Below are 25,635 nucleotides of genomic sequence, written 5' to 3' on the forward strand. Positions count from 1 at the left end.
AATTTTATGTATAAATTTAATTATATAATAAAAAAATTATGGAAAAACATTTTTTAAAAAGATAAAATCTAGCAAGTAAATGGATAATAAAATCCATTTGGATAACATTTATTTTCGCGGGTGGGTCATTTCTGCATGGCGCTCTCTAAATACAAGTCTATCTTTGTTAAACAGAAAAGAAAAAGCACAGGCATGTATATATTTCAATACGTGTCCATCTCCTCCAAACCAAATTACACAGCAATTGCATATCATACATCTGTAAATCTCTAATAGAGGATCCTCCAAATTCCACAGATTAAGATTAAAGCCTAAATTATTCGTAATCAATATATACATTTTTCATGATTAGTGTGTGAAACTTGTACCTTCCAAATTCGTTGACGGAAAGTTCTCTATGTTCGGAAGTTCTTACATAATTATTAGATGAAAATAAATAAGAACAATCACTCTCTTTTCAATACATTCTTAGATAATTTCTTTTCTATTGTCTTACTTTACCTTTGTTACTTATTTAACAAGTTAAACTAAATTTATATTCTTTCTTTTAATTAATAAATTAAATAAATTTTATATTTTTCTTAATAAATAAAAATAAAATAAATTTATTTACAAATTGAAAAATAAATCTCTTTCAACATGTACTATAATTTAAAATATATCATTTAATTTTAACTTTTACGTGAATAATAATATTTTTTAGTTTTTTAACATTTTATATTTTATAATTATGTATATAAAAATAGAATTTATTTGAAATTTTAAAAAAAAAAAATTTATTCACATAATTTAATATTTTATTTTTATTTATTAAGAAAAATAATATAAAATTAATTTAACTTGTATTAAGTTAAAAATATTGAATGAAGTAAACTAGTAAAAAAAATAATTCTTTAAATAATTCTTTTTTTTTTTTTTTTTGTAAAATAGGTCAGGATGTGTTTCTTTTATTAGCTGATAAAAAAGAAGGGTTAATAACTTCAAAATGGAGAATGTGATTTTTGATTCTATGGCAAACAGGCTACCATTGACTGCCGAATTTGACCTTGAAATTCTATTTGACTGACCACAGTAACCCTAACAAATGGTGGTGAATCCACCTTCAACAACAATTCTCTTAACACCCCTTGATTAATGCTGAAACCACCTCTGCAATTGAGGAATAATAATCAATCTTACCAGAATCCACTTGTCCAAATCCCAACATGGAGTCATCAGTTGATTAACGACCACCTTGAGCTGCCCCATCATTTGCATTTTAATTTGTAACAATCTATAGGAGAGCTTCACGTCTATTGGACCTCAAACTTTGACAAGAAGAATCTACATGAAAGCCAAGCTTTCAAACTGATGTCTTACTGCTCCTTAATCCTTGTGACTAACCATCAACGTTGCTCCTTTTAAATATAAATCGATTTGTTTTGAATTTTTTTAAATAAATTTAGTTTACTGTGTCATTTATAAATAAATAAAATTAACTGCATTAGCAAAGACTAATCATTATTAGCATAATAAAAGTTGGTTTTAAGCCGTTAGGAGAGGATTAAGCCCAATCCTACTAGATCTTTCGAAGTAGTAATCGGTTCTCCATTAGCTAAATGCATATTGGTGCAACCATCATTCTCTCTTTTAATTAATTCTCCTATAATTTTATTAATCTCGTCACTTCATAAAAAAAAAATGAAAAGAGATATTAGTTTATATAATATGAGAATTTGAATATATTTTAGATATTTCAGTTTTCACAGGACTCAAAAGAAAAAAAAAATATCATTTAATATTTTATGAAATAAAGTCGTATTTAGATTTCTTTTGGGTTCGAGTTTCATATTGATGAAGTGTAGTGTTGAATAAAAAAATGTTGCTTCTTTTGAAATTATTATTCAATTGAATATTACTAATATGAGATATGATATTTTTATAAAATTAATTCTTTATTAATAAAATTATCCATAATATTTTAAGATTGTTCTTTTGATTAACAAGGTTGGATATTCAATTATGAGACTTAAATGCCAATTGTCATTCGATTGGCCAAATTTAAATTTTGCAATTTAATGAATAGAGGTATTGACATGGCGTTGTCCATTACCGTTAATCTCTAGAGAACGTGTTAAGTAATCTTAATTTTCTCTCCCTTTTAAAGAATATATATATACAAAAGGAAAAGCCCTAAAGCAAGTCCAACTCAAATTCCCTAAAATATTAAACTTCCTAAATATTAAACAATGATAATATTAATATCCCAATACCCCCTCTCAAGTGGGAGCATGAAGATCTCGAATGCCCAACTTGTGAAGAAGAAAATCAAACTGAGCCTTTCCTAAGACTTTCATAAAAATATCAGCTAGTTGAAACGTTGTAGGAACATAAGAAGGGGAAATGATACCATCTGTTATCGCATCACGAACAAAATGACAATCGGCTTCTATATGTTTCATTCTCTCGTGATATACCGGATTTTGTGCAATATGTAATGCAGACTGACTGTCACAGAAAAGTTGCATCCCTTGATCATGATGAACGCCTAGATCCTCGAGTAGTTGTTTCAACCATTTCAACTCACATGTAATAGCAGCCATTGATCTATATTCTGCCTCTGCGGAAGAACGCGAGACTGTAGGCTGTTTCTTAGTTTTTCAAGATACAGGAGAAAAACCAAGTAGGATAAACCAACCTGTTAACGATCGTCTTGACAATGGACAACTAGCCCAATCTGAATCACACCACCCTTCCAACTTGAGCACACTATTAGAACGAAGGAGTATTCCTTGTCCTGGACTTTTCTTCAAATAGCAAACCACACGCAGCGCTGCCTCCCAATGCTCTTCCCTGGGTTGCTGCATAAATTGAGACAATATATGCACCGAATATGCAAGATCTGGTCTTATCACAGACAAATATATCAGACGACCTACTAACCGTCTATATTTCTCCACATCTTCAAGCACCTTCCCTTCGGCCAAAGCCAACTTGTGATTCTGCTCCATGGGAAAATCTGCAGGTTTGGCCCCTAACAAACCTGTTTCCATAATAATATTAAGGACATATTTTCTTTGACACATATAGAACCCATGTTTGCTAAGAGCTACCTCAAGGCTTAAAAAATATTTCAAATTCCCGAGGTCTTTCATTTTAAAGCATTTACCTAAGTAAGCTTTAAAAGTATGAAGTGCTACCAAATCATTTCCTGCAACAATTAAATCATCTACATATATCAACATATTAAGTTGTATTTTTTCCTTTGTCATGGTAAAAAGAGAATAATCAGAATATGACTGTTTAAAGCCATAATTCTTCAATGCTGTCGACAATTTTGCAAACCAACATCGTGGTGCTTGTTTCAACCCATATAAAGATTTCTTCATCCTGCAGACTTTATCTGAATTGCCTTTAGCAAATCCTGGTGGTATTCTCATATACACTTCCTCCTCTAAATCCCCATGAAGAAAAGCATTATGGACATCCATTTGATGCACCACCCAATTCTGGACTGCTGCAACTGCGAGAAAGGTTCAAACTGTCGCCATCTTTGCTACCGGAGCAAATGTCTCATTATAGTCCAAACCCTCAACTTGATGATTGCCAAAGATTACCAACCTAGCTTTCAATCGTTTCAAATTTCCTTTCTCATCACGCTTCTCTATATAAATCCACTTGCTTCCTAATGCCTTTTTCCCAGGCGATAACTTTTCTAATACCCAAGTACCTTGTTCCTCAAGTGCTCGAATTCGGACATTGCCTTACGCCAACCCTCATGTTTCATTGCTTCTTTGAAGTTCTTTGGTTCAGTTCCTGCATTTATTGCTGCAATATATATTCTATGTTGTGCAGAGAAACGTTCACAATCAACAAAATATGTTAAAGGATAGGGAGTACCTGAGGAGAATGATTGTGTGGTTGACTTCGAAGATGGACTTATTTTTTGTATGGTATGAGTCACAAAGTCCTTAAGTCTGGTGGAAGGAATTTTAGGACGTTTGCCTTTGCCCGTATCACCCGCATTCTCACTTTGTAACACATTTCCTCCTGTATGTACCTCCTCTTGCACATCCAAATCCCCACTGTCCTCCTGCACAATTGCCTCACTACCCGTCGTTGGTTGTTGATCAAGCCCACTGCCTAATTGTTGCTGTTGCTGATCACCATTATTCACCAGTGGCTGCTGCTGTACAACCCCACTATTGTTTAACATCTCCAACTCTTCATTATCACTCCAACATTCTAAATTGCTCATAGTCACAACATGAGGAGGCTTATCGATATTTGGATCAATATAAGAAAATTGTTGTTCATGGAAATTCACATCTCTCGATACTAAGAATTGTTTTGCATCCAAATCATAAACTTGCCATGCCTTTTTACCAAATGGATATCCGAGAAAAACACACCTTCTCCCACGACTAGCAAACTTATCCCTTTTACTACTTTGGTCATGAGTAAAACATAAGCAACCAAATACACGAAGCATATCATAAGAAGACACTTTTCCATTCAACATCTCATATGGAGTTTTATTCCCAAGCAAAGGAGTTGGTATTCTATTAATCAGATAACAAGCTGTTAAAGCACATTCCCTCCAAAATTTTGTTGGTAAATTAGCTTGAAATTTCAGTGCTCTTGCAACACTCAAAAGATGTTGATGTTTTCGTTCAACTCTCCCATTTTGTTGAGGTGTCCCAACACAAGATGTTTCAAATATAATGCCAGTCTTAAAAAAATAATCACGCAACACAAAAATTTATGTGCCATTATCACTTCTAACAATTTGATTTCCTTGTTAAATTGACGTTTTATAAAAGCAACAAAGTTAAGAAACATCAATTCAACTTCCATTTTATTTCTAATTAAATAAATCCATACACCTCTTGAAAAATCATCAACTATTGTCAAAAAATAATGAGCTCCACAAGAAGACGGAATCTTGTAAGGCCCCCATAAATCCAAGTGAACTAATTCAAACAAACAACTAGCTTTATTCATACTTGTAGAAAAACTACTTCTATGTTGCTTCGCACGAGGACATATCTCACATGCTTTATTATTAATTTTCTGGAAATAGTTACTCACATCCGGAATCATCTTAAGCACTTTCTTCGAAGGATGTCCCATTCGTTAATGCCACAACTCATACGAATCCTTACTTACTGCTAACACCTTTACCTGAGGCACACCACGGAAAAAATAAAGTCCATCTTGTCTTTCACCCACTCCAATCACCATCCTCGTCGACTGGTCCTGTATAACATATATTTTGTTAGTAAATTGCACAACAGAAAAAGATTTGCCACTCAATCGAGTAACAAAAATTAAATTGCACATTAAATCAGGAACATAAAGAACATTATCAAGTTGGAAACCCCCTGGAAGAACTACAGTTCCAAGTAGATTCGCATTTGTGCATTTTCCATCCGGCAATCCCACCGGACAATTCTGAATTTTCTTCACATTAGTCATAGTAGACAAATCGCAAACAATATGATTCGAGGCTCCCGTATCAATAATCCAACAGTTACTATTATTTTTACCTTGCAATTGTGGTTTGGCTTTAGAATTTAGGAAGTCCAAGACTGTTGCGGTTGAATTTCCATTAGTCGGGTCCGTTGAGGTACTGACTTTGTTTGCACGCACTGAGTAGTCACTACTGCCACCCCTGCTTCCTCTACTGCCAGTATGCACACCACGGCCTCCCCCTCGTCCACCTCTACCAGGCCCTCGTCCATCTCTTCCTCAATCTGCCCACCACTCTGGATAACCAATTAATTGGAAGCAACCAGATTCATCATGGCCCTCCCGATTACAATGGTTACAAAACTTGTCTCTATTATTAATGAATCGAGACTTACTTTTCCCATCTGACTTAACCTTAAAAGCCATCACATTATTACGGTCATCTTTGGTTGTGGTGGTTTCTCCAATTCGCAGCCTTTTCGTGTTAATAACACATTGATAAGCTTTGTCAATATCAGGCAGCGGGTCTAAAGCTAGCTACTATGCTCGAATCGAAGCATAAGAAGTATCTAGTCCTATCAAAAAATAATGAAGATAATCCTCGTCTTGTAAGTTTTCAACTTGCTGCACAATATTGCACGTACAGAGGCCATACTTGCACTTAGGAACACGTACATACGTGTTCAGTTCATCTCATATTTTGGACAATCTCCCAAAATATGCTACAACAGTTTCAGATATCCCTTGCTTGCATTCCCCTAAGGCCATTTTCAAATAGCAAATCCGAGTAACGCTTACAACACAAAATCTATTTTTCAGATTGGTCCACAAAACACTCGCATCATCATAATCTTCAAGAGTCGAACGCACAAAAGCATCTAGTGTATTGTTTATCCAAGATACCAACATCGAATGCACTGCGATCCAATCCTCAATTTTTTCTGGGTCAGTCGGCTTCATAATCGATCCATCAACAAAGCCGAATTTCCTCTTCGCCGTCAAAGAATGTTTTACCGCTCTTGCCCACTCGTCGTAATTGTCACCCCTCAATTGAATAGGGGTAATTACATTACCAGGACCATCACTTGAACCAAGATAATACACCGGATCAAATTTCAGTGGAGGTGACTGTTTTGGAGGGTCTTGCTCGCCTGACATTGGGTTTCTCTTTGTATTGTCTCTCTGTTATTTGGGTTGTTTATTTTCTTAGGGTTAAGCAAAACCCCACCCTAATTTCGAGGCCTCCGCGGCGTAGCAGCGAAACCCAACTTTCAGAGGTAAGTAAAAAATGGCGGTGCCGTTGCTCTCTAAGAAGATCGTGAAGAAGAGAGTCAAGAAGTTTAAGAGGCCACAGAGTGATCGCAAGATCTAGAGTTCGTAGAAAGTTCAAGGGATGTACCCTGATGCCCAATATTGGCTATGGCTCTGACCCTAACAATGACGGCACTAGCAGTAGTAGCAGCAGCAGCAACAACTGAGTCCGTCCAATGTTTTGTCCGCAAGAAAACCGCCGTTGCCGTAACCCACTGCAAGCGCGGTAGAGGCCTGATCAAGATTAATGGTTGCCCAATCGAGCTAGTGGAGCCAGAGATCCTCCGATTCAAGGCGTGCAAGCGCGGTAGAAGTCTGATCGATTCAAGGCGTACGAGCCCATCCTTCTGCTGGGACGACACCGTTTTGCAGCAGTGGATATGAGGATTCATGTGAAAGGAGGAGGACACACGTCGCAGATCTATACAATTCGTCAAAGCATCGCTAAGGCTCTGATACCATGTTAAGCAATCTTAATTTTCTCTCCCTTTTATTCAGCAGAAAGAATATATATATACAAAAGGAAAAGCCCTAAAGCAAGTCCAACTCAAATTCAAAATATTAAACTTCCTAAATATTAAACAATAATAATATAATATCCCAATAGGACGAGCCCTATTAAGTTCTAACCGCAACGTGATGGCAGAATATGTAAGAATTTATTTATAAGTTTAATTATTAATTAAAATTTTAAATTTTAAATTTTTTACTAATTTTATTTAATATTTTCAAATTTTAAAATAAATATTTTTATTTTTAAAAATATTTTTTCATAATAATTTTTAAAATATTATAATAAAATAATAACTTGACAATTTTAATTTTACTTATTAATATAAAAATTAAAGAATTAATAAAAGAGTTATCATATTTATATATAAAATATGTGAAATAATGTACATATATGATAATTTTAATAATTTTATTCTTAAATTTAGAATAAATTATTTCATTGATTTATAATTATTATTTTTTTAGTAAGTACAATTGACTTTGATATTTATTTTTTATTATAAAATTTTAAAAATTATCATCAAAAGTATTTATAAAATAAAATAAAATAAAATAATTGAATAAAATTATTAAAAAATATAAAACTTAACATTTAATTTATAATTAAATTTTATTTATTTGTTTGTTTAGTATACAAGCAATAATAGGATTGATTTTGCAGTTTTAATAAAAGAAAATCTCATAAAAAAACAAAAGAATTCCACTAAGGATAATAATATAATATGAATATTAAGCAAGATAAAAATAATTCTAAAACATCATCACCACCAATAGAATATCTTAAATACTTCTAGTTAAGCAAATAGTAGATGAGAAAGACTTATCCAGCAAGTTTAAAAATAAGGGCATGAAGTAAAAGAAATAGACCTGTACACGAAATCCCAAGACTTTTATATTATTATTCTTTTTATCACCTGTAACAGAGATTCAATCTCGCAGATAATATGTAAACTCTCACGGGCTGCAACCCTTTTGAAGATCCAAATTAGTTATTGAAGATTTTCAGCAAAAAGCACTATGATAAAGCTGAAATGAAGAGCATTTGATTTACTCAACATGGAACAGAAAAGGCAGACACAAAATTACAATATATAAATATATGTTAAGAATAAGCATTCGGATACTTATACAAAAATAAACAATTAAAATTACAAAATATAAATAAAAAATTTTAAAAAATTATTATTAAATACATTTGGTTAATGTCTGGAACTCTTTAAAAATGAAAATGAAATAATCAAACACAACTATTTAAAAAATAAAATATTTAATTTTAGATATCATAATAATATATTTAATTCTATATATTTTTACTCTAAATAGTAATAAATAATACATTTGATGTCTGACTCAAGTGGTAATAAATATTTACTTTTGAGAATATAATATCTTAATTTCGAGTACTTTTTCTTTTCATTATGTGTATTTTTTTCTATAAAGAGTGTAAAAAATAATAATTCGGTTTATGTATAAAAAATAATACACCAAGATAATTTAAAAGAAAAAAGAAAAGCAAATTGGGCATGCAAAGAGAAATTTCAAAATATTAAGGGGAGGGTTATTTTGGACTAAAAATGGTTGTAAATTGGCCTCTCTCTACCTGTCCAAACTATCTCCCGAGTGGCAGACCATAAAGTTGAACTTCAATAATAAGTTTCAAGTGGGTAGAGCTGAGATGGTATGAATTAGATTTGTACGTAAGACAGGCGTTTAAATTTTCGCAAACTCCAGTGACAAATAGAAAAGTGACAACTGATAAAAAAAAAAAAAAACAATTCGAAAAGTGACAACACCTCCCAATGTTTTGGGATTTATGTACGTGGTGCCCTTCACATTTTGTCACCGTCTTCGTACTTTTCCTATTTCTTCGTTGTCGTAAATGAAACATGTCGTTTCCAGTTCCGAGTCTTATAGTGAAAGCTCCATCCCAATTTGGATTTACTAGTATTCTCTCAAAAGAAAATTGGATTTATCAGTCAATTAGAAAAAAATAAAGAAGAAAAACATACGTGAGTTCCCTTATTGCTTGCATATTTCCCAAATAAAAGGGAGTTTAGAAAGTAAAATCTGTATCAACAAGGGGAAAACCGAAAAGGAAACAGAGAAACTAGCCTATGAGGCCTGAAAAATCTAAACTTTCTCCTCTTAACTGTGCGGGGCCATCTAATCTAATACCGGCAGCATGGCTTAGCAAAATAGGCAAAGTACCAGGAGGGTCATCAAGGAACATCCCGTAATCTCATAAATAATATTTTTGGCAATCAAGCGACAATCTCATGCACAGTATATTTTCAGGATCTGCTTGAATTACTGTTCGTCCTTAAGAAATAGGACCAAAAATCCTTTTTTTCTTTTTTGAGAGAAAAATAGGTTCAAAATCTTTTAATTGAATGGATCAGTTTCTTATTCTATATTTTAAAAGAGTGTATCAACTTATTTAAAAAAAATTCAAAAATAATTCTCTTAATTACATTATTACTTTTTTTTTTCTAGGCAAAAGGTATAAAAATGTATCTGAACTTATTAGAAAATTCCAATTAGATTTTTTTTTTATATAGTTTTATTGAATCCATTAAGTTTTATGAAATGTCCAATTAATTTCTAATACTTACAGCGTTCAAAATACCATCAAGTGTACGGATCTCATTATTTGAGAGCGTAAATAATAGTTGCTCTAAATATTTTGAAGTAATGCTTTGTCACATGAGGGAGAGGAAGCTGCTTATTATTATTTTTATTTAACTTACATCATAGCTTGAATTACACATAAATTTAAATTTTATATGTAAAAAATAAGTACACATATCAAAATAAATCTTATATATCAAAGTATAAACACACATATTAAAACAAATTTAAATCTCGTAAATTACTATTTTATATATATAAGTTTTAAGTTCCCAGGATTTGATTAATTACCAAACTAAATCCACCACCTATAATATTATAAAATATCTTCTTAAATCAGACAATTACTTAATTAGAAAATAATAAGCAAGTTCCTTTTCTTATTTCCTCATTGATTTTAATACTCTAGTATATTACCCATCAACTGAAATAATGAAATTTAGTTTATATGTGGTGGTTGATTAATATATATTGAAACTCAAATAATTCAGTCTAAAATTTTATAAAAATTAAAAATAATAAATTAGAAAAATAGAGTACTTCAAAATGTATTTTATTGATATTAATTTAGGTATTCCTTATTATTATAATATTTTATAAGATTATAATAAATAAAATATTTAATATGATCAATATATTTTTATATATTAAATAATTATCCATCAAAGTATGAATATATTGAGGTAAAAATTAGAATAAGCTTTATATCATACATGTTTCATGCAGGAAATAATTATGGCGGCATCATTGGTAAGAGCTTAGAAAAAAAGCCTATTCAGAAAAAGATTCCAAAGCTTTTTTCTTTAATTTTTTTATTTTTAAATGTATATTTTTTAATTTATAGGAACCTTAATGGATGATAGGCTACGTAATAGAGGATAGCCATCTTTTTGCATTTATCGTAAAAATAAAATAAGCATAGTTAAAGGCGAGGCCTTGAATTCAAGATTTCCACCGCTTAAGAACAATTGCTCTTGCCACTTGAACTAATCCTTTAGTGTACATGTATATTTATTTTAATACATAAGATTTAAACTTATGTATAATTTTATAATTTTTCTATTAATTTATTAATTGATAAGTTATATTCCTAATTAAACACTCATTGTAATAATAATAAATAGCATTAATAATAAATTAATTTTCTAATTAGATAATGATTAGTTTTATAATTAGATAATATGATTATTCGAAGAAATTACATATTATTAATTATATTTTAATATCATATTAATTAATATATTAATTGTCTAATTAAATAATGATTCTAACTATAGAATATAATACCTTTAAATATTATATTCACTAATAAATTGATTTTTAATGATATAATAATTTTTAATTTTAAAAATTAATAATATTAATTATATAGATAGTCATAATTTATATAATATTAGAATTAAGTAATATATAGTACATTAATAAAATTTTAAAATTTTAAAAATAAATTAAGGACATTTAAAAGTAGTTAATTTGTTATTATTTTTAAATATTATAAATTTATTAAATTGTATCTATAAATTTAATATTTTTTATAATCGAAATAATAATTACGGCTGTGAAACACACGGATAAACGAGTAGTTTAATATTTAAATTTAAAATTGATATATTTTGCAAAAATAGAAAAATATAATATTTTGTTTAATTTTTAATTTTATTATTTCATTTATTATTACAATACTTTATTATTAAAATTACTGTAAATGAATTATTTCGGATGGTTAAAATATTAAAATAACTATTCATCAAAATATCTATATATATATTGATTTAAGTTATATTATTATATTTTATTGTTAATTTGAGTTATATATGATGTAAATAAAGTTTTTGAGATATTTTAAATTAAAAATCTTATTTTAACTTTATTGTTAGTAAATTTTACTTAACTTATCAAGTAATGTAAAAGAAAATATTATTTATATTTTAAATATTTATTTATTATTTAATATTTTTACATTATTTAATTACATTTTAGTATAAAATTTAAAATTTATATATTCTTAAATAGATATTTTATTTTAATTTAATTATAATATTTTATTATTAATTCTTTTTGTATTATATTACCTTTATAATAATAATAATTTATACACTAACAGGTTATATATATTATATATTATATATATATATAAGTAGGAATGCAATTCCCACGTAAGGTAATATATTTAATAATATTTAATATTGGTAAGAGACTATCTGCATGTGAGTATTAAAATTTATTTAATATTAAATTTAGATATTATTTGATTATTTTTATGAATCATGATATCGGATTTTCTGTCCGCTAGATGGGCCCTTGGTAACAGTCCAATGGATATGATGTTGTCTGTCAGGCGTCAGATGCATCAGGGGCATGCTCCTCTCACCTAACACCTAACTCTGCACGCACCTAACATTTCCTTGTGCAATTTTCTTCGTTATTCTTTCCTCTCAGTAAGATGAATATTTTATTCAATTAATTGTTTATGCGAACCTCTTTGGCGTTGATTTAACGATAAATTTTACTGAGTCATAAACTAAATTAATTATGTAATAATATATAATTTTATTTATTAATTATATTTTTATATTAATATTATTATAATAATTATATCAACTGATAAAAATATTAATAATTAATAAATAAAATTATACAGCACCATGCAATAAATTTAGTCTACTGATAATGTAATAAGCTGAATTTATTTATAATTTTTTTAAATTTAATATTTTTAATTATAAAATTATTTATTTTTAATTTTAATCATTAAATGAGATCATTGATAACCTATTAAATTAGTTATTTAGATATTAATATACAGTTTTATTTTTCTTTCTTTTAATTTCTATTAGATACTAAGTGATAAAAAAGATTTTTTGAATCCTTAGATTATGACTAAAAACGAGTAGATAAAAATAAATTATTTTTTAATTTTATATTTTCATCAGCTAAAAGTTTAACTTTGATAAGATAAATTGAAAAGAAAAATTCTGCCTCTCACTTATTTAAGGCAAATTTAAATTTTTTTGGAAAAAGTCTTTATATATTATTTTGTTGAACAAACACATTCTTTTACATAAAGAAACCCCATAATAAGCAATCATGTTATAACATGCACAAGACGAATTTTGTTCAATGTCAAGGCTTAAAAATAATGGCAATAGGGCATATATAATACCCCGAGCCTTCTTTTGAATGTCAAATAAAATCTAATATTCTATTATAAATTAATTATAGGACTCACCAATCATGTTATGGTATAGTCGAGTTCCTACACAATCTCTAGAGTGAACAAGTTTGATATTTTGAATTGGAATGTGTTTATAATCATTAGACAGTTAATTTTATAAAAATTTTAAACTGAATTTTTTATTTATAAAACTATTTATTGTATAATCTATAAAGCTTTGTTCATTTATTAAATAATATATTAATTATATTTATATTAACTACTATTAAAAAATAATAAATATATTAACTTTTAGGATAGAAATTATAAAGTAATTTATTAATTGAAATATTGATTATATATATTTTGAGAATTAGAATCATTATTTAATTAAAAATAATAATATATTAATGAGATTATTGTTAGGCATTTAGTTGAAGCTAAAGAATATGTCCAAATAAACTAGTTTATAAGAGTTGATTTATTCAAGTTTGTTAGGATTTGTTTTCCTTATTTTTCTCTCTTTTGGTTATATAGATTTGTCAGGCTCTATAAAAGCCACAATAATATTTTAAATTCAATAATAAGTATCATAGCCTTCATAAAATACATTGAGAGTAAAGATTCTATTCTATTTTCTTTATTTGGTATCAGAGCTCGAAAGGGCCTGATAAGAGTGACATACAGATTGAGTATTTGAAAGGAAAAACACTGAGAGGAAGTGAGAAAAGTTTACAATAGTGTTTGAGAGGAAAAACACAGAAGAAAGAAAATGGCAGCAGAAAGTTTCATAACCTTGCGTTCCGAAGTTCGATGGAGACTACGATCACTGGAGCTTAATTATGAAAAATTTTCTCCGCTCTAAGGAGTACTGGAGTGTCATTGAACCTGGTCTTGAAGAGTAGAAGGAGACTGAAACCACAAGCACGATAGAACAGAAGGCACTCGACGAAGCAAAACTCAAAGATCTCAAAGCAAAGAACTATTTATTTCAATTCATAGACAAGAGCATCTTGAAAACCATCACCCAAAAGGAGACAACCAAACAATTGTGGGATTCAATGAAAGTCAAGTATCAAGGAAGTGCTAGAGTGAAGCGCGCACAACTGCAGCGGCTTTGCAGAACATTCAAAACTCTAGAAATGAAACTGGGAGAAGGTGTGTCTGAGTACTTTACAAGAGTCATGTCTACTGCCAATGACATGAGAAATTGTGGAGAAAACATGAACGATATCAAAATTGTTGAAAAAATACTTCGAAGTCTCACAGACAACTTCAACTTTGTGGTATGCTCCATCGAAGAGTCCAAGGACATTGATCATCTCACAGTAGATGAATTGCAAGCATCCTTGCTTGTACATGAACAAAAGGTGATTGAGAAGCGAAGTGAAGAGCAAGTTCTACAGGTGGAGAACGAGCAAAGGAATATACAAGCAAGAGGTTGAGGCACATCTCAGAGAGGAGGCAACAACTTTAGAGGCGGAAACTTTAGAGGACGAGGAAGAGGTAGATCTTTTGTCAACAGGTCAACCATCAACTGCTTTAGATGTGGAAAACAAGGACATTATCAATTTGAATGTTCAAGTCTAGAAATAGGAGTCAACTATACTGAGTTTGACGAAGAAGAACTCCTTCTAATGGCACACACAAAAGTCAGTAAAGCTGAAGGAAAAGGTATTTGGTTTCTCGACTCTAGGTGTTCAAACCATATGACAAGAGACAAAACTTGGTTTGTTGAGCTCGAAAAAAGCTTCAAGCACTCTATCCGATTGGGTAATAGCTCAAGGATGGCGGTTCAAGGAAAAGGCAGTGTCAGGTTTGAAGAAGAAGGAATCACATAAACGGTATATGATGTCTACTATGTCCCAAATCTCACCAATAATTTACTGAGCATAGGACAACTGCAGGGGTTTGATAGTAGACACTCTAATGACTATAAATCGCATGTTCCGGGTCTATGCAAAGATGAAGCCACTGCCTGGTAGTTGCTTGAAGATGGAAGAAGAAGACTTGGAGAATCTCTAGCACATGAGATATGGACATTTAAATAACAAGTCCATCCAAATTTTGCAGCAAAAACGAATGGTAAAAGGGTTACCAAATCTGAAAGAAGCAGCCAAGGTTTGCAAGGTATGCAACGTGGGAAAACAGCAGCGAGAAAAATTTCTAAAAAAAAGTGACTGGAGGGCATCAGAGAAATTAGAGTTAATTCATGGAGATCTGTGTGGATCAATCACTCCAACCTCTCACAGTGGTAAAAGGTATTTATTGGTATTCATAGACGATTTCTCTAGAAAAACTTAGGTCTATTTTCTTGCAGATAAATTAGAATCCTTTGAGATGTTCAAAACCTTCAAAATTTTTGTTGAAAAGGAAGCAAAAACAACCATATGCAGATTAAGAACTGACAGGGGAGGAGAATTTACATTAGATAAATTCAACCACTTCTGCAAGGATCATGGCATAAGGCAACAGTTGACAGCGGCGTACACTCCACAACAAAACGGAGTGGCAGAAAGAAGGAACCGGGCCATCATGAACATGGTGCATTATCTGTTGTCTGAGAAGGAGATGCCGAGATCACTATGGCCAGATGCAGCGAGATGGACGGCTCATGTCTTGAATCGAAATTTTACAAAGGCATTAAAAGACATGGTACCTGAAGAAAGGTGGACAGGAATAAAACCTAAGGTCGACTACTTCAGAGTATTCAGCTCCATTGCACATCTACACATCCCTGGATAGAAGAGAGTTAAGCTCGACGATCAAAGTCGCAGATGCATCTTGCGTGGAGTCAGTGACGAATCCAAAGCTTATCGGTTGTATGATCCGGTAACAAAAAAAAAAAATCATAAGTATGGATGTCATGTTTGAAGAAGGTGGTAAATGGGATTGGAAGTTGGGCGCAGCAGAGCTGAAGCAAAATGTTCTTGCTTGGGGAGATGATGAAGCTGTTATAGAAGAATCTGAAGTAGAAGAGACTGATGGAGATATTGAAGAAGTTGAATATGGCAGTCCAGAGGTATTGCCAGAAACTGGGGAGTCGGCACCTGAAGAACGAACAAGAAGGGAGCATGATTGGATGCGTGATTATGAAAGCGGTGAAGGGTTGTCTCAAGAAGAGGTACCATAACAAAATTTAGCCTTGTATATCTCCCATGATGATCTAATAAGCTTTCATGAAGCTGTAAAGGAAGAAAAGTGGCAGGAGGCCATGAAGCTTGAAATTCAAGCTATAAAGAGAAACTGGACTTGGGAGCTTGTGTCACTGCCAAATCAAGCAAAGAAAATTAGTGTTAAATGGGTATATAAAATAAAATTGAATGAAGAAGGCAAGGTGGATAAATGCAAAGCTAAACTCATCGCCAAAGGGTATTCGCAAACAGCGGGAGTAGACTACAATGAAGTGTATGCGCCTGTGGCTCGTTGGGATACCATCAGAATTCTATTGGCAGTAGCAGCTCAGCGTGGTTGGTGTGTCTACCAACTTGACGTTAAAAGGGCCTTTTTGTATGGCGAATTGAAAAAGGAGGTATACATCGATCAACCGGAAGGGTTTATCAAAAGGGGAGAGGAAGATAAGGTATATCGGCTGAAAAAGGCTCTCTATGGCTTAAAACAAGCCCCAAAAGCCTGGTTTAGCAGAATTGAGGGTCACTTTAAGAGGGAAGGGTTTCAAAAAAGCAACTATGATCACACCTTATTCTTTAAAAAAGATGGAGACAAACTATTGGTGGTAAGTCTTTACGTTGATGATTTAATATATACAGGAAATGATGAGCATATGTGCATAGAGTTCAAATTGTCAATGCAAAAGGAGTTTGAGATGACAGACTTGGGCAATTTCTTGGAGTTGAAGTCCATCAAAGTAAAGATGGAATTCATTTATGCCAAAAGAAGTATGCTAAGGAAGTCCTGGAAAGGTTCAATATGTGGAGTTGCAATGCTGTCAAGAATCTAATAGTTCCTAGAACGGTTTTGTCAAAGGAAGGTAGCAAAGGTGCTGACGCAACGTTGTACAAACAGCTAATAGGATATTTAATGTATCTTACGGTAACTCGTCCTGACTTGATGTTTATTGTATGTTTAATCTCTCATTATATGGCTGAACCTAAAGAAGAACACATGATGATTGCTAAAAGGGTACTGAGGTACTTGAAAGGAACACTGGAATTGAAAGTTTTTTTATAAGAAAAGCACGAATGTGAATCTGCTGGGATACACAGACAGTGATTATGCGCGAGATGTGGACGATAGAAAAAGTACTTCGGGCTACGTCTTTCTTTTAAATGGAGCAGCAATCTGTTGGAGTTCAAGAAAGCAAGGGATTGTTACTCTCTCATCTACAGAGGCTGAATATGTAGCTGCCACTGCCTGTGCGTGTCATTGCATCTGGCTGAAAGGAATTTTGAAAGAGTTAGGCGTCAAAGACTGCAATTGTATTGATATAATATGTGATAACAGTTCATCAATTAAGCTATCCAGGAATCCAGTTATGCATCGAAGGACAAAACACATTGATGTTAGATATCATTATCTACGCAATTTATCAAGTGCAGGAACTGTGAAGTTAGCATTTTGTTGAACTAATGATCAAGTGGGAGATATAATGACTAAACCTATTAAGTTGGATCAGTTTGTGAAGCTTAAAGGTTTGCTTGGTGTTCAACGTCCTGAGAAGTAAATTGATGCTGGTTTAGCATATGTCAGTTTAAAGGGAGGAATTTATTAGGTAATTAGTTGAAGCTAAAGAATAGGTCTAAATAAATTAGTTTATAGGAGTTGATTTATTCAAGTTTGTCAGGATTTGTTTTCCTTATTTTTCTCTCTTTTGGTTATATAGATTTGTCAGGCTCTATAAAAGCTACGGTAATATTTTAAATTCAATGACAAGTATCATAGCCTCCGTAAAATACATTGAGAGTAAAGATTCTGTTTTATTTCCTTTAATTATCACTTAATATTATAATATTATTAATACAATAATTTTAATAAGTATGAAAGTTATACCTATGCATTATATTTATATATCAAAGATGAATACATAAATCTGAAAAAGGTTATTTTGCATTATAATCAAATAATTTTACTTGCCATTTAACTTTTTTCCGACTGAAAAAGAGAGAGAGAGGAAGGTTTCCAATTTAAACAAGGCAGGAGCTAACCGGGTTGACACTTGTTAAATTCTGAGACCTTGAACAGGCAATCACGTTCAAGCTTTTTAGGCCCAGGCCGGGTTTCAACCGTTAAAATGGCATGCGGGTAGATGTTTCTTAAGCTCCAAGTCGAAGCCTATGAGCCCGTTTGTAGCTTAAACAGACCCGCCCGACACGCAATTTTCCTGGGTCGGGGCAAACCAGAAAAAATTACAGTATCCTCATGATTACCTTCTGGTCTCTGTAATGGATCAGCGAGCTCTAAACAAAAAATGGAACCTAAACCCCTCACGCTCAACATTTGATTAGGGTTTTATTAAGTCAATTTTGTCTCTTTCCAGTTCACATGCTAACTTAGGGTTTTGAAGTTGTTTTCTGCATAATCGTAACATAACCGATAAGCAATGTCAAAGCGGAAATTCGGATTCGAAGGATTCGGGATAAACCGGCAAAAGACTTACAACTTCGAGCAATCTCAACCTCCACAACGCCTGTACGTCCCTCCTTCGACGCGCCGGAGCCACGACAACTATGAAGACACAGACCTTGACGAAATCGATTACGCCGAGGAAAATGAAAATGCCAAGGAAAGCAACGGAGCTGAAGAAAATGATGAAATTGATCCTCTGGACGCCTTCATGGAAGGAATACACGAGGAAATGAAGGCGGCGCCACCCCCGAAAGCAAAGGACAAGGCGGAGAAGTATAGAGACGATGAAGATGATAACGATCCTATGGAGAGTTTCTTAAAAGCGAAGAAAGATGTAGGGCTGACGTTGGCAGCTGATGCTTTACATGCTGGTTATGATTCTGATGAGGAGGTTTATGCAGCTGCGAAAGCTGTGGATGCTGGATTGTTGGAGTATGATTCGGATGATAATCCAGTTGTTCTCGATAGAAAGAAGATTGAACCTATTCCTCCTCTTGATCATAGTTTGATTGATTATGAACCGTTTAATAAGGATTTTTATGAGGAGAAACCCTCCATTTCAGGTATCCTCTTCTAAGTTTGTTTTATAATTGATTTGATTTTGTTCTTGTTATTTCTGCTTTTACTTTTAATTATTCGTTTAAAATAAATGTGTTTCTTTAGGCCTTCCTAGGAATATATTATTTGCAATTCATTTCTTATCATGTAAGTTTTGGCATGGTTTCATTCCTTTCAAAATTACTTGTTTTTCTGAGTTGAAAGAGTTGAATTCTAGCAACTATGAGCTTTCCAAACATGAGAATGGACTAAATACACTTCAATCAAATTGAATTCTTACATATTTTTTGATTCTCCAAACATTTACCGTGTTCTGTTCAGGGATTTCATTTTTTAGCATGTCTAACACTGTAAATTTTGTGCTCTAATTGATTCAGGGATGAGTGAGCAGGATGTTGCTGAGTATCGCAAAAGTTTGGCGATCCGTGTTTCAGGTTTTGATGTACCTAGGCCAATTAAGTCCTTTGAAGATTGTAGTTTTTCAATGCAACTGATGAATGCTATTGTGAAGCAAGGCTATGAGAAGCCTACTTCAATACAGTGTCAAGCGCTGCCTGTTGTGCTTTCTGGTAGAGATATTATTGGCATAGCAAAAACTGGTTCTGGTAAGACTGCTGCTTTTGTTCTTCCTATGATTGTACATATTATGGATCAGCCTGAACTTCAGAAAGAAGAGGGTCCAATTGGAGTGATCTGTGCACCCACTAGGGAATTAGCCCACCAAATATATTTAGAAGCAAAGAAATTTTCTAAATCACATGGGATACGTGTCTCTGCTGTCTATGGAGGAATGTCTAAGCTTGAACAGTTTAAAGAACTCAAGGCAGGATGTGATATTGTTGTTGCTACTCCAGGGAGACTAATAGACTTGTTAAAGATGAAGGCACTAAATATGTCAAAAGCAACTTATTTGGTACTGGACGAGGCTGATCGGATGTTTGACTTAGGATTTGAGCCACAGATAAGGTCTATTGTTGGTCAGATTAGGCCTGATCGCCAGACCTTACTCTTTTCTGCTACAATGCCCCGCAAGGTTGAAAAGTTAGCTCGAGAGATTCTCAGTGATCCCATAAGAGTTACGGTAGGGGAGGTGGGAATGGCCAATGAAGATATCACTCAGGTTGTTCAAGTAATTCCTTCTGATGCTGAGAAATTACCTTGGCTTTTTGAAAAGCTGCCTGGAATGATTGATGATGGTGATGTTCTAGTTTTTGCTTCTAAAAAAGCCACAGTTGATGAGATTGAATCACAACTAGCTCAAAAGGGGTTTAAAGTTGCAGCTCTTCATGGTGACAAAGACCAGGCTTCACGGATGGAGATTTTACAAAAATTTAAATCTGGTGTATATCATGTTCTTATTGCAACTGATGTTGCTGCTCGTGGACTTGACATCAAATCACTCAAGTCAGTTGTTAATTTTGATATCGCAAGAGACATGGACATGCATGTGCATCGTATTGGTCGGACTGGTCGTGCTGGTGACAAAGATGGGACTGCATACACTCTTATTACTCAGAAAGAAGCACGTTTTGCTGGTGAACTGGTTAACAGTTTGATTGCTGCTGGGCAAAATGTCTCCGGGGAACTTATGGACCTCGCTATGAAAGTAATTTTTACTTTATATTTTTCCTTCTATATGATGCTTTTCTAGGTTGTTTACAGACATGGTTAGATGCATTATTGCTGTCCCTATGGTTGGTTCCTTCATCTTATTGAATCCGATAGAGGTAGTTCAAACCTTAGTCCAGCCTGTTAGAAATGACAATCCAGTTGACTCAGTTGATCCATTATACTCTTGTTTAATTGATGATTATATGATTAGCCGTATATCAGACAATTGGGATGCACTACCTTTTGTATGATAACCAAAAAGTGAAAAGAAATAGGACAGGCACTTGCTCTCTCCCCCTTCAATCCAACAAGTAATCTAGGAAAAGTAAATTAACAACCATGCATAAGGTCTTCATGGTATTTGCAAGATTTCATTGATCTTCTTGATGCAACTTATTAGTTGCAGATTAACAAGGCCTGTATTGTCCCCAAAACAAAAAAAATAAAATAAAGACCTGTACACAAGCCTTATAAGATGTAAAAGTGCCTATATCCTAAATGTCATTTTGTTGATAGTTCAGAAACGTAAGCAAACTACCCCAATAGGATAGAGTATCCAAAAGTATTTATTTTCTTTGTAGATTGATTTATAGAAGTTTTAGCCCTGTTGATTCTTAAGTCTTCTGTTGCATTATCACATTAAAGATGATTGTGGTTTTCCATTCTTGTTTCTTGTGCATTTTAAAGTTTGCCTTTGTATATGAATGCTAAGAGTGGCACCATTTCATTCTTATTCTCTTGTATCTCTCATATTTATAATACACCTACGATTATTGAGAGTGATGTTTACCATGTAAATCTTTAGGATGGGAGATTCAGGTCCAAACGTGATGCAAGAAAAGGAGGTATGCTTTTCTTTTTATTTTGCAGTTTATATGCTTAAGGGAATCTCTGACATGCTGCAATTGTTTGCTAATTAAATGGGTTTCTGGTTAATGATAGCACATCTTGTATTTTATTCTGAAAATATATCAAGGGACTGTTCTTTTTCATTTTCTGCTTCGAAAACGCATGCCTGAACTTTGTCTTGCAATTTCATATTGAGCTTCCGTTAGGGGTTAAGCTGTAGTGTTATATCTATTTGTATGGATCCTTTTTCTTTAAGCCAGTTCTTCTTGATTATTAAACCTCGCACATTGTTTGCACGTGCAGCTGGGAAAAAGGGTAGAGGCAGGGCTGGAGTTGGTCGAGGTGTGCGTGGAGTGGATTTTGGTCTTGGTATTGGCTATAATCCAGAATCCAGTAGTACATCTCAGGCTGTTCCTAGTCGATCTACTGCTGTTAACTCGGCGAGATCAGGGATGATGGCTCAATTCAAGAGTAGTTTTGTTGCTGCTTCCTCAAACTCTCAAAGTCCGAGTGCTTATGCCAACAACAGACCAGCATTACGTGGATTTGTCTCAGGTGGTTCAATTGGTGGAGACTTGAATATAACTCAGACAACCAGCTCACTACCTGGTTTTGTCTCGGGTGGTTCAATCAGTGGAGATGCTAATAGAACTCGGACAACCAGCTCACTACCTGGTTTTGTCTCTGGTGGTTCAATTAGTGGAGATCCTAATAGAACTCAGACAACCACTCAGAACTCTAGAGGAAATCCTAGTCAGACCACAGAAAGGTTAACTTTTCCACTTCAGTTCGCATGCTTTGTCTCTGTGTTTTTTTAAAGATCAGTTGCATTTTCAATGCTGACTAGGTTTACTTGTGGTTTTTGTTTTTGCAGTTCTAGAGATAGGGGTAGAGAGAGGCGGAGGCCATCTGGTTGGGACCATTGATACCCCTCCAGGGATGAGAACTTTCTCTAGAAACAAGACTGCAGATGTGTATGATTATAAATGCCTAATGAGTTCACTCATGTGCTTGTTGTTTAGTTCTAACTCTTGTATGATTTACATTTTATTAGATCTTCCAAAGTTATACTCATTGCATAATTATCAATATGAAAATTAGATTTTTGGTTAGTAAATTCGTTAGCAAGATAGTCATACGATCAATTAGTTTTGTGGATTTGTTGTAAATTTTCAAAAATCATTCTTTCATTTTAAATTATTTTAATTTACTGAATAATGGTGGGACTCGATCTTCATTCTAGGTATCAATTTTTACTTGGTAAAATGCAGACCATGGATATCTTGTTTATTGTGGCTATGCATCTGAGCCAAGTGAATTGAAGTTGGTTTCACAAAAATGCATCTGAGCCATGGATTCTTCATTGTAGATGTCTAAAATAAGTGAAACCATCTTCAGTGCACTTGAGAGTTTCATTTGGTTTCTATGGATAAAGAAGGGGGGCCACTTATGCTTTTAGTTTTGCTCCTTGGTATGATCAAGTTATAGCAGGGATATAATATACTTTTTATCAAATGCTGTTCTCATGTGGCCTTGGTACTGATAAAACTTAGTCAAGGATTCTGCTCACACGTGGTGAAGCTAATGGATGGAGAAAAACCCGTACATTTTATATAGAGCCCAAATTGGTGAGTGCCATACACTGCTCTCTCTCTCTCTCTCTCACGCACACACGCCCGTATTATCTCTCTTGTATTACAGCAAAATAGTATCTGATCAGGCAGGCAGAATTGCAATCCGTGCTTATATTGACCGTCTGCTTCTAAACTTACCAGATTACAGATGACTGATTAGGCAGAAGAGGATGCTTTTCGAATAATTTCAAGAGACACTGGTCAGCTCTTAATTAAACAATGAGCATTTATGCTTTCGGACAGTGCGCTATGTTTAGGGAAACTTGCCTTCGACTTGCAATTGGACAGGCTTCAAGGCAAGGTTCCTTGAGCGTGCTATCATCTTCAGGTTGTGGAGGAAGCACCCCAAATTTAAACTGCCACATTAAGATCAAGCTCAGAACAAAATACACGGCAGTTGCATTTATTATAAATGGCCTCTTAGGACAGGCTAAAGACAGCTTCTTGCCAGCAAAATTCTGATTATTAGTGCAAGTCTTGAATTAAGGTTGCAAGAAAATTCCTTGGCAACTATTAGTTGTATCTATTAAATATCCAGAGAACAAAGATTTTTTTTCCCCTGCTTCATTGAAATTGAGAATAACCAAGCTCCGAAGGTTGCAATTTTTTATATGACATAACCTGTTTCTTATATTTTCTTAACTTTCTCCTATTAATGAAGAGAGATTCTAAGGAGATGCTAAGATACCTGACAACTATAATCTGTGAAGTTTGGCTCCATAAGTAGGGGCACTCCCATGTAATCCTTGAAGAAAGCCTAGATAAAGAAATTGTATAAGTAGTAGCGGAGTATGTTAAACACGGTTCTGGGGAAAAGAAAAGTCCGCATGCAGCAGAACTCGAGGAGATCATTTACCTGCGTTGGAAGTTTACATGTATTGACACATATACCTACGCACTTGCTTTCTTCTAAATACTTGCATCTTTCTACAAAAACCTTCATTAAAAAATTAAAAAAGACAGACTAATCAACCAAAATTTAGTTCATGGACAGCCTAAACCCTAAATCGTGAGTTTTGCAGGCAAAAATACTGGTACTTCCATTGCATCAGAAGAATACAAATGTTGGATAATTACCCCACTCTCACACGATGATCCATCAGGAAGGTCTATAGAATTAACAGTGCATGTGCCCATAAGCCATTGACAAGTAATAGCAGTCACCCTTGCTGTAATTTAAGAAGAGGCTTTAATGTCACAAGCTCAGGAAATACCTCTAAAGTAGAAATGACGAGTTCACTCACCGACCATTATAGCAGCTACTTTGCCTTCTCCTAAAGGAGATATGAGCAATTTGTAAAGATCTAACAGAAGTGGAGGAAACAATGATCTTAATATCCGCACCTGTTTCAGGCCAACATTCTTAAAAACTTAAATATCACGCAGACGCTGATTGTTAAAGAAAAAGAAAAACTCGAAAGAAAGAAGAATCCAGCATACTGCAGCGTCTCTAGTATCGGCATTACTTGTGCCTGTCAACATGAGGCGATTTGCTACTTCAATTAATCCATCATATCCTGCCTTCTCTGAATCCCATCCAACTTCCTGTTATCCTCCTTAACAGAAAGCGCGAATAATTACATCAAATTTTTTTAACCAACTCTACCAAAATTAATTGCGATTCCACTGTCTAAAAATTCTGTAGTTCAAGGATTCGATTTACTCCATTTTCATGTTTAGGAGCCTCATAGTTGCAAATACTTGATACCTCAACTCAAATTTTTTTTTTGAAAGAAATGAAATCGTGTCAAAATTTATCTGATTCAACAATTAATTGAGTAAGTTGAGCTCTTACACATGATTTAATGCCGATAATATGTTATATATTATAATCCCAAAAAGATAAGAATTAGAAGAAGATGAAGAAGAAGAAAAAATTTGCTTATTTAAGACTAGATTGTATTTACCGCAACCATTTTGTTTCGAAACAGAGTGAGGAAGAAATCATCAAAAAATCCAGGCTTGTATTCCGATCTTGTACCCACATCTTCGGTCTTTTCCTGTAGAAAAGTAAAATTAGAAGTTTCAAAACTAAAGTTAATAAATGATCGAAGAAAAACACGAACCGGCTCTGATTGAAGAGAGGAACACGAGATGCGAAAGCTACGATTGAAGAGCCGAGGTAGTTTAAGGCGTGACGGTGGTGAAACGGAGATTGATAGAGGACGAAGCAGAGCCAATGGCTTCATTTGAAAACAACTGCTTTTTTCTGTTACACTGAAGCAGAAACGAGATAACGGCATCATGTTTAAGCCAAAACGGTGCGTTTTCTGTTCCGAAAATACGCTGTCGTTTCGGCTGACTTGAATCTTCCCGAAGGAGTACTAAAGCCCTAGCACA

General features: G+C 33.4%; 4 protein-coding genes across 5 annotated transcripts; 2 read left to right on the forward strand and 2 right to left on the reverse strand.

Annotated features, from left to right (window-relative positions):
- Positions 1-5,555: 5,555 nt before the first annotated feature.
- On the reverse strand, positions 5,556-6,609 carry LOC125369730. Its single transcript, XM_048372615.1, has 2 exons — positions 6,178-6,609; positions 5,556-5,747 (listed from the first exon to the last, which is right to left on the reverse strand). Exons 1-2 carry the CDS (start codon positions 6,607-6,609, stop codon positions 5,556-5,558), a joined length of 624 nt encoding a protein of 207 aa, XP_048228572.1.
- Positions 6,610-14,118: 7,509 nt separating this feature from the next.
- Positions 14,119-15,082, forward strand: LOC125369731. The gene is made up of 3 exons (XM_048372618.1): positions 14,119-14,497; positions 14,648-14,873; positions 14,965-15,082. The coding sequence occupies exons 1-3, from the start codon at positions 14,119-14,121 to the stop codon at positions 15,080-15,082; spliced, it is 723 nt and encodes a 240-aa protein (XP_048228575.1).
- Positions 15,083-18,322: 3,240 nt separating this feature from the next.
- Positions 18,323-22,778, forward strand: LOC8267327 (DEAD-box ATP-dependent RNA helicase 24). Its single transcript, XM_002515221.4, has 5 exons — positions 18,323-19,206; positions 19,579-20,807; positions 21,618-21,657; positions 21,965-22,430; positions 22,536-22,778. The coding sequence occupies exons 1-5, from the start codon at positions 18,618-18,620 to the stop codon at positions 22,585-22,587; spliced, it is 2,376 nt and encodes a 791-aa protein (XP_002515267.1). The 5' UTR covers positions 18,323-18,617; the 3' UTR covers positions 22,588-22,778.
- Positions 22,779-23,250: 472 nt separating this feature from the next.
- LOC8267326 (beta-carotene isomerase D27, chloroplastic) lies at positions 23,251-25,541 on the reverse strand. Of its 2 annotated transcripts, none has more exons than XM_048376525.1 (8): positions 25,362-25,541; positions 25,203-25,295; positions 24,762-24,840; positions 24,544-24,639; positions 24,373-24,464; positions 24,152-24,232; positions 23,984-24,052; positions 23,251-23,651 (listed from the first exon to the last, which is right to left on the reverse strand). In XM_048376525.1, exons 1-8 carry the CDS (start codon positions 25,539-25,541, stop codon positions 23,523-23,525), a joined length of 819 nt encoding a protein of 272 aa, XP_048232482.1. In that variant the 3' UTR covers positions 23,251-23,522. The 2 variants fall into 2 exon arrangements, with proteins under 2 accessions (XP_048232482.1, XP_002515266.1); XM_002515220.4 differs by having other exon boundaries at positions 24,540-24,639; positions 24,736-24,840.
- Between the last annotated feature and the right edge of the window lie 94 nt (positions 25,542-25,635).

Source organism: Ricinus communis, chromosome 1 (genome assembly GCF_019578655.1).
Source record: "Ricinus communis isolate WT05 ecotype wild-type chromosome 1, ASM1957865v1, whole genome shotgun sequence".
Taxonomy (NCBI): Eukaryota; Viridiplantae; Streptophyta; class Magnoliopsida; order Malpighiales; family Euphorbiaceae; genus Ricinus; species Ricinus communis.